Source organism: Haliotis rufescens, unplaced genomic scaffold (assembly GCF_023055435.1).
Source record: "Haliotis rufescens isolate VD_foot unplaced genomic scaffold, xgHalRufe1.0.p SCAF_42, whole genome shotgun sequence".
Classification (NCBI taxonomy): Eukaryota; Metazoa; Mollusca; class Gastropoda; order Lepetellida; family Haliotidae; genus Haliotis; species Haliotis rufescens.
In genome coordinates, this window is record NW_025964135.1 from 1,404,116 (window position 1) to 1,417,258 (window position 13,143).

The 13,143-nt window shown below is 38.2% G+C and overlaps 1 protein-coding gene across 2 annotated transcripts in view; it reads right to left on the minus strand.

Annotated features, from left to right (window-relative positions):
• The window catches only part of LOC124116470 (tensin-4-like), a 181,005-nt gene extending 170,462 nt beyond the window's left edge, over positions 1-10,543 (minus strand). The window contains exon 1 of one of the 2 annotated variants that reach the window (XM_046477812.2): positions 10,165-10,543. In XM_046477812.2, the coding sequence (XP_046333768.2) occupies positions 10,165-10,407 (243 nt within the window). In that variant the 5' untranslated portion in view covers positions 10,408-10,543. The remainder of the gene's footprint in view (positions 1-10,164) is intronic. The other variant, XM_046477813.2, reaches the window with a different exon arrangement.
• Between the last annotated feature and the right edge of the window lie 2,600 nt (positions 10,544-13,143).

Sequence of the window (13,143 nt, forward strand, 5' to 3'; positions counted from 1 at the left end):
GATGCAAGGAGTAGCTGGGGTTTCAGGGCATTGCAGGGCCTTGGTCTAAGTGGGTGGGTTTCACAGTGATATTACTGGAGACAAATAGCATACAGACATTTTCATGACATTTTTTAACTTGTCAAATTCTGCTATCATCACAAACTTTATAAAACAATCTGTCAGACATTTTCGCAGGTAATCAGACAATGTCCAAGAAAATGAACCAATCAGAATCCCTGATTTGTCTGACATTTTTGCTGGTAATCAGACAATGTCCAAGAAAATAGACCAATCAGAATCACTGATTTGTCAGACATTTTTGCTGGTAATCAGACAATGTCCAAGAAAATAGACCAATCAGAATCACTGATCTGTCAGACATTTTTGCTGGTAATCAGACAATGTCCAAGAAAATGGACCAATCAGAATCACTGATTTGTCAGACATTTTTGCTGTTAATCAGACAATGTCCGAGAAAATGGACCAATTGGAATCCCTGATTTGTGAGACATTTTTGCTGATAATCAGACGTCTGAGAAAATGAACCAATCGGAAACCCTGATTTATCAACTGACAATTTGTATCTCAGAAATACCTAGTACACTGAGAAAATCTCATACCCAGGAGAAGAAATGGGACTAGGTATATTAGTATAGATATGCTAGGTGACTAACAGTTCTTCTGGGGTGTAAGGAGACATTGCTCACAGCCCTGGCAAGCCAAATACAACCAAAACTTGGAGGAAAGAGCTTGTTACAAATCAATGCTGAAACCTGACCTTCTAAAGAACAGCAAACTGAGCTTTGGCGAGTAAATTATTTATGGCAATTGACAAACTCCAATCTTTCCAGACAAAACTTTATGTAGTATATAACAAAAATACTTTCTTGTGCTTGTCTGGTGTTTCAACTGCCCAGAGCAATATTCCAGCCACACACACAAAGTGACAGACACGCACGCACGCACGCACGCACGCTCGCACGCACGCGCCCAACACAGTGACACACATACATCAACACACACACACCAGTCATACACTAACATACATAAACACACACACACACAGTGACACACATACATAAACATACTCAGGCGCGAGCGCGCACGCACGCACGCACGCACGCACGCACGCACGCACGCACGCACGCACGCACGCACGCACGCACGCACGCACGCACGCACGCACGCACGCACACACACACACACACACACACACACACACACACACACACACACACACACACACACACACACTCTTTGAGAGGCATTTAGAAGTTGGAGTACTAAGTAAGGATAAGATATAAGGATGAACAACTTCTTTATTACAATTGAATTAGGAGCGACGTTTCGGTGTAGGTTCTAACACCGTTATCAAGCACATTATCAAACTCAACACATTCAATCACACAATTAATTGACATGATGGTTATTGGATGATAGTGTGAAAAAAGAAAGGAAATCTTGGTGTCCTTGATGATTGATGTACTCAGAGAAAAATGAAGGGATCTCCTATTTTTCATCTCTTTTCATGCACGTTCTCAGCAAGTGCAAATGATTCACAAACAGGGCAGAGCCCGGCCAACAGACTCTCCATATGTTGAGACAGTAAGAAACAAATTATACATGTTGAACGCATGAGTAGATATTCAGCATTATTCAGATACCATATTACATAGGGTTGCAATGGCAACCATTTTGAGTTTTTCCAAAAAAGAAAACTTTATGCTTTTTCGTTAAAAGGATTTCTTTAAAATCTTCCATATGCTTAAAAAAAACTAATCCAAATCCTAGAAGATGAAAACTTGATGGTGTCAAGCTGAAATGGCTGCTTTGGCGGCCATCTTGGTTTTGTTCTAACTGAAAAGATGACTTTTGTGTAACGATGGACATGGTAAACATCTCCTGCACATTTCATATTCATAATGAGATATCCAGTTGCTTTATACACAGAAGAAGAGTTATCACTCAAAATTTAAAAAATGTGGACAAAAATCCAAGAACACACAAAAAGATCACATTGGCCATATCAATGTGAACTGAGCATAGTTTCTACTTTTTAGCCTGTTGCAAATACTTTTGAGTCAAAAGACCAAACTTGTCTCTCATAATTTTCCGCAGAACTTAGTAATATAAAATGGACTATTGTTAGCTGAGCCCTTAAAACAGAATTTGAGATTTGGGTTTGTGATAATTGGCCATAGTTGCGGACTGGGTATATATGATCATGTAACTTTTATCTACTCAGGAATTATCTGATAAGCAAAGAGGAAATCTCCTCCTACTAAGTGGTTGTAATTATGGGAGGGGTCCTCAATGTTTGCTGCTGTTAGTATTGGAATCTCTTGGCTCCCTAAATCTTCATTGTTAACATTGCGATCAGGACAAGAACAGCCGGATTTTCATGTCAATTATTCAGAGAGTGGAATGAGGGAAGGAGCAAAACTCACAAGAATAATATCACAGACATGATACCCAAAGTTTAAGTTTTATGATTGGTTGGTTGGTTTGTTGTTTAACGCCGCACGCAGCAATATTCCAGCTATATGACGGCGGTCTGTAAATAATCAAGTCTGGACCAGACAATCCAGTGATTGATATCATGAGCATCGATCCACGCAATTGGGATCGATGACATGCATCAACCAAGTCAGCAAGCCTGACCACCCGATCCTGTTAGTCGCCTTTTATGACGAGCATAGTCGCCTTTTACGGCAAGCATGGGTTGCTGAAGACCTATTCTATCCCGGATCTTCACGGCTTGTAAATAAGTTTTATGAACATACATGAATACATGTTATTATTAACAGACCTAAATACTGATAAACAGGATTTATTTGTATGATGTTTATCATTATTGAACAATTTTAGACTACTATTTGCATCACTATACCAGTCTCCATGGTCTTGTCACATCACCATGTTATATTCTATATACTGGAAGATACAACTTTTCACTGCAGCAAAAACTCCCGGGCCATTTCACAAGCTGAATGTCATTGCTAAGATTTACTGACACTGTTACTTGTCAGTGAAGCAGATCACATTTCCTCATCAATAGGAAACAGATTATCCAGGATTTAAAAAAATTGGGAAGTAATTTCACTCAGTAATCAATTTTACCTCAAGTGGAGACGAACTATTTGGAAAGGACAACGATATCACTGTACCAGTATCAATCATGGGTTTCACATTCTTAGGGATACACCACCAGCGCTGCAATTGTTTTCACTGTTTTCATTTTACATTTAAATGTATAAAAACTTTTGGGAACGTATTCCTTAAGGGTGAAACAATACATCAATGCACCGGTACATCGTGAGTTTTCATTCGATACGATACACGATATGTTTTTTCTGTATCAATACAAGATGATACACTTGCTAAAATAAATTATGTACTACTCGTTTAATGACCTCAGAGTTTTTGTTAGTCAAATATCGCAAAATGTGTTGTAATTAGCGTTTCAAGTTCACTTCTAATAACAGCCACTACAAGTTTTGCTAGCTTTCCTTTTGAAACCGTCTCTGTAATATTTATCATGTTTATAGTAAGAAATTTCCATGCGATTTGACATCAATATGCATATCACGATACATATCGTATCGTGACCTATGCATTATGATACATATCATGACCTAGTTGTATCATTTCAACCCTAGTATTCCTGCTTTCTCATTGTTTAAGTCAGCAAATATTTTCGAAACATTTTTAAGAAAACACAAATACCATCGGGTTATTTTGTAAAACAAAATTGTTTTTGCACACATTCATCATGTCCAGGACTCAAGGGCCAAACTGTTCCCAGGATTTATATCTGGTTATGTAAGGCATGTGAGGGGATTGACGCAGGGCACATGTGTGTAGGGTGGAGATCAACAGTGATTGACTGTAGCTATAATCCACCACCCTGTAACAATAGACTGACTTATCAAGTGGTAGGTCAAGGGGCTGTACGACTATACTCAATGGGTATTACATGACCAGGGATTGCTGTCTCCAATCTCACAACAAGGAGACAGACACCAGCCATGGTCTGAGTTTATTGCATTACTGGAGCTCCTATTTCAACACAAGCCTCCCTAAGCAACACAAAGCACTGTACACGACATTGGCTCAACAAATCAGGATAAATGAAAATAAGATTACCTGCCCGAAAGACGGGTAGTTGTACGAATGTCATTTGTAGCATGTCTCCATAAATCTCACATTAGATGGATTTTTCTGTTAATATCATCATTTTCTTCATCAGTAGCCTTTATGATAGGTTTATGGTTCATCAGCTGAATAATTTACAGACAGTTTATTGCAACACTGCACTAGATCTATTACATTAATGAATACCTCCACAGTTGATACTATTTAGTAATGCCCAATCATTCAATTTGTGTTTCCATGGTGATTGAGTCAGTTTCAAATTTGATAAATGAGATACAAGATGGCATTTCTTGTAATGAATTTGATTTCCTAGCTACCCATGCAAAAGGTGAGATACCGATATGCTTGCCTTCGATGTGCAGGGATTAATCTGGGATTCCAATCTAAATGCCGTCGGAAGGCCAATCAGGAGAGTTTCAACATTGTATATAACATTGCATTCATATTTATACATGAAATGGAGTTTTATTTTTCCAATTTGGGAATTCGTACATTTTTTGCTGTAGATTTGTAGTAGGACACGGGCCTCGGACCAATCCCTGGTCAGCTTTTGTATGATAGGATGCGTTTGGGTTGGTGAAAATGTCGCTGTACATTAGGGATGCAACGACATACAGTGTTCGAATCTTAGGGGTCCTTGAGGTTGTCTGTCTGGGTCTATTTGAATCTGTGGAACCCCCAAATCTTTAACTGTTAACATCAGGAAAATGACAAGGGCTCTTGTGAGCTCTTGTGAGCTCTCAGTAATATTTCGGGGGCGGGGAGAGAGTCCACGTTTTTCAAGCTTTATATCCAGAGTTCGAAATTATGGAGCATGCTCAGGGGCTATTAAGATTACTTCTGTCTCATGCCTAGTATTGACTAAGGACCTTCATTATTGTATTTTGGTTTAAACATATTCTATATCTCCTGATTAAAATGGATTGGTAGTCAAGCCAAATACTGGCTTATGATAGAATCTCTCTGTAATTCTGGTTTTATATGGAGATTTGAAATTACTTTGAATTCTCACTAGTGCACAAAAAACATCTACTACAGAGTTGCCATTTACCTATTGGTATAAGTGGTCATCCACAAGGGTATGTCACTAATGCTTCCCGAATCTTACTTGTCCCAGACTAGCAGACTTTTGTTACATACAAACACTGTACATGATAAATACATCCGGCAGAGTGTGAAATAAAACTATTTGCCAGGTTGCCCAGCAATAGAAATTGGAACTAGTCCCATCGTCCTTGCCAAATTGCCCAATCGTTAAGGTATCATAAGAACAAGTAGAAATTTGCTATTTTTAAGGGTTGGGCTGTATGTTTTCATAATAAGGACCAATAGACTAAAAATGTTAGTTTCTACCGCTGCTGCCATCAGGACCCACAGACTTTAGAAGCTGCAGGCCCTGACTAAACTCTTCTGGCCCTCATTTAAAAAACTGCAGCTTACTGCAACAAATATATCCACATGTAAATAATGTGCAAGCCGTAAGGACCCATACAACTGTGGAACTGCGAGCCTGATGCAACATCTACTAGCCGCGGGCCTACAGGCAGCACTTTTTTCCAACACTGACATACAAAGAAGTAATAAGAAAACACTTGACAGTTTGTGTCAACGCTTAATCACTGGTTTCAGAGTACAGCATATCTAAATATACCACATGATCAAAACCTTTTGTGGTCAGTTTAAAAATTCATAAAGCTTTTAAAATTTCATGGATGTGTTAAAAAACATTAATCTATAAGCAGAAGTGACTCTTAACACTAAGTGTTTTAACAAGGGCTTTCATGTTTAATGTTAACACTGATGTGAAATACCACAATTGCCTTAAACTTTTTATATTTTATACGGTTTTACTTTTTCAATTATAAAATGCTTTTACATGTAAATTAGCACAAGCCATCCAAAGTGGTGTATTTCATTAAATACACACATTCCTTCAATATTCAAACATTCCCATCAAATATTATTTCAAGTTCAAGAATTTTTAAATACTGCCATTGCTGGCCATACTATTACATGACATAAAACAAAACTAAAACTAACTCATGATAAGGTCATGTTTTATCATCAGGACCCACTTGCATAAAGCTATCATAGCGCCAGGACCATTGTAACTCCCCAACTTTAACATAGGCTTACATTACAATAGTCAGAGCACTAGGACCATCGTAACTCCCAAATTTTAACATAGGCTTACAACAGTCAGAGCACTAGGATCATCGTAACTCCCATACTTTAACATAGGCTTACAATAGTCAGAAGGTTGAAAAGACTATTTGTTGTTTAATGCCACACTGCAATATTCCAGGTATATGATGGCGATCTGTAAATAATCAAGTCTGGACCAGACAATCCAGTGATTGACATCATGAACATCAATCCACTCAATTGGGATACCATGACATGCAAACATCCACGTCACAGAGCCTGGCCACCCGATCCATTTAGTCGCCTCTCATGACAGACTAGCACAGGTTATTGGGGACAAACATTCTGATCCAGAATCCTCAAGGTTCTACATGGTACATATGGGCTCTGGTCACAGCAACAGATCATGCTACCAAGGACTTGTCTGTGAAACAACAACCTAAATATTCACATTACGGATCTCTTACTTCCTGCAACTCATCCCATGTCAGTCTTTGTAAAAGCGGGGCATTGTTCGAACACAAGGCCACAAAAATGTTAATTTATCTTTCATATGGCAGTCACATGATGCCAAATAAGGTTCATTTATAAGCGAAAAAGGAGAAATATAATGACTGAGTTTGAAGCCAAGGAAGGGTCTTGATTATGTTGGGCATGTCATGGTTTGTTGCCATGGTGTTCTAATCGAGACCAATTAAATATTTTCAGGGTTAAGCTTGACTTACAAAAGTGGGGGTCAAGGGGACCCCCATTAATTACTTTTAAGGGTCCTTGAAAGCAATATGAGGGTCCTGTAAAGTAATGAAATGGTGTAGTGGACAATAAGTTTTGATAATTGCTTTAGAGTCTGGAATGAATCAATGATCATGGGGACAGTTGTCATGACTGATGGATGAAATGACAGACAACCATAACTGCTCTTGATGTGCTGTAGGTACAATGAATATTATTGTGTGGCCCTCGGGACGCAGTATATTCTTTTTCTGCATCCAATCTCAACATTTGTGTGTACTGGATGCACATTTGTGAGAAAAACCTACTGACCATGTCAACAGTGTTTAAATTAAGAGGAATCCTTGAGTCCTTGAGATTAGCTCACATTATTATTATTATAATCTAGGGATGACCTCTGAATCTTTAAGTTTTAGCATAAGGCAGGGATGGAAACCACTGGGCTCACAACAATGTAGTAAGGAGTTCATTTCGGACTAGTAATTTATGCAAAATATCTCAATCTTGATAGAAAACATCTAGTCCCTTAGGATCTTCACTGGTCTCGGTCTAACGGACTAGTGGATGTGTCTTACCAGCGTTAGAAATTGGCACTAGTCCTGTAGTCCTTGCCAAACTGCCCAGTAGTTAAGGTATCATTAGGACTAGTAGAAATTTGCCCTTTTTAAGGGTTTTGCTATATGTCATCATTATAATTACTAGTGGATCAAACCTTTTAGTTTCTACTTCTGCTGACCCTGTAAGAGCAATGACAAGGACCCCTTGACTTTTATTAATAATTAATAAGACAGCATCTAACTAGGACAGTCCCTGTACCTGTCTGTATGTTTTGAAACAACTAAGTAATTAGGTCACTCAACTATCTATTCTAACTGAGGGTACAGATGAGCCAGCTGTAGCCACATGCAGCCTGACATCGGCACAGCCTCCTCCAGCAGGGTTGTCTATGTTGCCACTGTGTGCTCACTGTGTCAGATCAATGACTAGTGTAGCCCTAATCCATAAAACAATCATACACAGTTACACAGACATGTGCAAATCTTGTGGCATTGTGTCGTGGCACTCACAGATGATGCTCCCATCTGTTGAGTGGGCATGCTGTCCATTCAGGGATTTATACATTAACGAACATGTACCCAGCAAGGACACAGAGTGTAAACATGACAAGCTAAACTTGCTCAACTTCTGAGCTTATAATCTTCTAACAGAAAAACATTAATTCCTACCACGTTTGAAATGTCTGCTGTCATAAATCAAAATCCCTTTAGAATATATATCATACAATTATGGAACATATGTTAAAAGAAATTTGCATACAAAAAAAATAATTCATATATATCTAAGTCTGAAATTATAAATGGTTCTTCAATGAAATGTTTATCTATTCTTAATACCAATCAAAGTAAAAGCACTGAAATTTCCATGTTTCTAAAACTATTACCATATCTGCTGTAATAAGCACCCTGGATGCCTAGAAAACTAACAAGGGAGGAGCTTATTAAAACCATACACAACAAGTGAAATTTATTGTCAGGGATCGATTGGAAGAGAACTAATTTAGTCCGAACTTTAACATCAGTGTGAAACCCTTACTTTCTTTATAAGAGGACATGCCCCTTCTTCACTGCTGTTTTTCTGTACAATAATCTGTAATATATACATGAAAAAACGAACTATCACGGCACTCATAAAGAATTATTCTCTATTCTCTCTATTGTTTTCTAGAAGTCGCTCAGGGTGCGTTTAGTAGGAAGCATAATAGAGAATATACAGAGAATATTATTTAAAAAAAGCAAAATACAAATCACAATCAGTAGCAAATACCTTTGAGTCTACTGTACTGAAACTGTATTTTGCCATTATCATCAGCATCTATGAAGGCAACATCAGGAATGGATGTCAGTACACTACAGCCAAAGTAACTATTTCACCATCAGTTAAGGAATGGCTTATCAGGAATTAATTATTACACAAGTCCTAAATCAAGACATTTTATCACTTGGTCAGCTAATGCCACCCATGGGGTAGGCTTAACACTGTAGATCAGAGATTAATGTATGTGACCCATGCCCCAGGCTTACAGAGCTGATTGGCAGCAAGAGTGTGTACGCAGGGTCAAACAGCTGCCAGATCCTCAATTCACTTGGGGCCTTATTGAATATCTGACGAGATTACAAGACCATGTGGCTATTTGCAGAATCTTTTGATAAGTAGCAATTGTCAGTCTTTGTTTCCCAGTTGATCTTATTAATGACAGGTTGGTTCAACAATGGATGTGGCCAGTGTAAGTGTGTCAATAGGGTCAGCTATAAAAAGAGTCTGAAAGATTACTGATAACCTAATCTGTAATCAGTGGATAATGGGTGAGGGTGGTGGTTTTGGTGATAACACCTTGTCAGGAGTGAAGAAGAAAATAAAATCCAGAAAATGTATTGTGTTTATCAATCAAATATTCATAACTAGTAAATTTACTAGCAACTTCAGATAAGGGGTAATTAATCAATAATTTCACATGTACATAGTAATGTGCAACTGATCTTAGATAAAACTAATACATTTTCTCTACAAATAACATCCCTATTTCTTCAATATCTAAACCAAGTTAACCATTCTTCATAGATTCATCATATTTGATTTTAGTCAAATAGGAATTGATGTTTTTGTGTACACAGCTTAATGATCAATTAATAATTAAAAAGTAGCAAAAACATATATGTCAATTTTAATAACATAACCAGACGTATGAGCCCAATATGAAGCTTTAAGTTTGATCAGAATTTCAAACAAATGCAAAACAGTTGACTTTGGAAGTAACACGTGTAACAACCAACAACAACAATTTTACAGCTGGTTATTAATCAATATTTCACTTGGATACACCAACATTACGTCCATCTGACCCATATTACACTAGAAACAAATTCAACAACACTACTAGCAATTTTAAAGTATATTTTTTAAATCTATTTCAATTAAGTGGAACGCTTGAACATGTTTGTGTAACGTGAAGTAGGAATACTACATCAACATCTCAACACAATAGGCCCATCGACTTTGTAAGTTGACTCCTTTCAAACCGTAAACAAACGGTCTTTTCCGCCATACAAAAGTTATTCACTGAAAAATTCGATAAAATTAACATATTCTTACCTCGGCAGGTCGCACAGCTGTATCGCTGCTTTTCTGGTCGCCCTGTAAGACATTTTTGGGTCTAAAACAGGCACCGTCAGGCAAATCATCAAGTTTGAGTTCGGTAACTTTTTGCACCCTATCCGGTATACCAGACGTGGAATTGGACCTCTGGTATCCTCGCTCGACATGGCGTTCCCGTCGTTCCTGCAACTCTTTTGCATCTTGTTGCTCGAGCTGCTTCTTTGCCTTCGCCAAATACATTTTGAGGAATTATCATGCTACCAGCAGTAACAAAGTTTGCCGACAACTAGTTGAACGCCAATCTTTGTTTTGCCACACCGCCATCTTTCTTTGACAGATGCGCGTGCCCGGTCAGTGCTTCCGGGTCAATGGGTCACATCTTCACTTATTGACATAGGGTCAAAGGGGGCGGGGCACATTACACGCGTCAGGGATCAAAGGCGACTTGTCACTCGAAGGTGTCAGTTTCAACAGGAAAACCGCGAAGGCTCAAAATACATTATGCAAAACGAAATTCTGTATTGACGTGTGTAAAGTGTATTTCCTCAACAGTCGTTAGGACATGCATCGCTGAAGCATTTAATTGAGCCCAAGTGTTGCCTTATCATAAAATCCATTTGCCATATAAAAATGAGCAGCCCTGTACAAAAGCAGGTTTAGCAGTGAATTCTTCGCTTGTTGCAGCTACAGGAAAACGTCACAATGTAATAAAAAAAGTCGTACCTTTTTACAGACTGAGAGTAACAGCAATGTTTAATCGCAAATCGTGATAACCAGAAGTATAGTAAAATGTATGTGCCAAGGTCCACACTCGGCATTGTGGTCATGTATTATTCGAGATCTGCTCTGTTTCAAATTGGCTTTCTAAGTCTTCGATTTATAAAAGAGGTCATTGCGTGTTCAGCGTTAATAATGCTCGATTGCAATGTTTAAGTTACATTCCAATCAATGGAGACGTGTGGTAATATTTGATTGTTTCCGTGGATGCCGGTATGGGTTTTGAAATGAAGAAACGATGTTGTCCGTTAGTAAATCAAATACAGCGTAACATAACGTTAAACTACAATTTCGTGTTTATTTAATTATATTTCTTAAACTTCGAACTTTTAATTTTTCGAACATTCTTTATTTCAACAAAATATAATTGACGTATAAACACTTAGATTTGGGTTTAAACGTGCTGTTCATTATCCCGTTCAAGCCTTGGCATTCATCACATGACTGATGGGGGCGGTGTCAAATGTGATGCATTCGAATAGGGGTCGTATCACAAACGTATTTATGATTTTAAACCTGTTTTTCTTTTATCATAAAGGGATTTTTTATAACGACAATTGAGGTAGAATTGTGTCATGTATATAAACAATGTGGTTTACCTTCTTAAATATATATTTTAACCAAAGCTTACATTCGTGTCCGCACACAGTTGTACACCGCCAAACCCCTAATTTGTCCATTTCTACCTGCTAGAGGATTGGATATAGTAATGCGTAATCCTGAATTCCGAATGACAATAAATCTAAACACTGAAACACAGAATAGACTTGTAACTACATGATTTCCGGAAATCGGAATCTGTGCACGGGTAAATATATATACCTCGAATTACACTTCTTGCACGAACGTTTTGCACTGGCTAATTCATAGGTTTAGAACATAATGCTATTGTTAGGGCAAGTATATCTTGTAATCACCTCTCATCAAGTCGTTATATCCAATATAGGGAAACCAGTGGAGGAAGATTATCCGGGTGGTCAGACTCGGAGACTTGGACGACAGCGTGTCAACGTACCCCGATAGTGTGGATCGTTGCTGTTGCTGATGCTGAGAGTCACTGGATTGTCTTGTCCACACTCGGTTATTTACAGGTCGCTGTCATGTAGATAAACTATCGCGAACTGTGGCGTTAAAGAACATTCACTCAACAATCTGTTTAGAGTACACATTGTAGAAGTATACTGTTTCCAAATGTTTGTGTACACAAACCGCTCAGAAATATCCACTGTAAACAACAACAAAAACATTACATGACGATTTAGCATAAAGATATTTTGACGATTTGAAAGCGTAAAATCGTATATGTAAGAATATATCACCAGTATATTGGCGGCTAAAAAATGGTTATCCCACAAATACAATAAACTGATATTATATGAAAAAAAAGATAGAGTAAAACAACTTCTCTTTTGCTTGAACATAATATGTGTTTATTGCTTGTTTTTATTCAAGTCTTTGAAAGGCATTTAGAAGTGATACACATAAGGAAGAGAATTTATGGATGTCAACTTCTTTATTAGGAGGAACACGTGTCGGAGTATATATGCTTACTCCTTCATCAGGGGAATTCGCGTTGTGTTCCTCATAATAAAGAAGTTGACATCTATAAATTCTCTTCCTTTGTTTTTTTATTGTTTTCATAAAGGATATGCACTTGCAGTGTTGACAGCATGAGGTGAGAGGAGTTCTACAATATTTAACTTCAACCGTGTTTCTCAGTTTAATTCCTGTTGAAATCTTCCCATGTTATAGATGGCCCAGATGACGACATAGATCAAGTTTCGGATGTTTTCACAAAGAATTACATGCGTGAAACACTCAAATCACGGTTAACAAGTCAAATACTTCATGGCCACTTCCGACAGTGACTTATTAACATAAAATCCCGCTTTTGGCGATGTCACGATAGAGAGTCCGTGACAACGTGACAAAACTCGCTCTTGGTCGCTCCCAGTGCTAAGTCAACAGCACGCCGTAAGGTCTGTCTTCAGGCGAAGTTATTCCGTCGACCTTGTAGATACACAATCGTCCTGCTTCTTGTCACGAAGGGGATTGTTTGTTTCTGATGCGGCGCTAGGTCAGTTTGACCTGTCAACACCTGGGGTGAGGTTGTTTGCCAAATCAAATAACGTGTATTTGGACAGGTTGTCAGTCGCGCGACATGGCGAGATGGGGATTGTACGAGCGCTTCAAGCAATA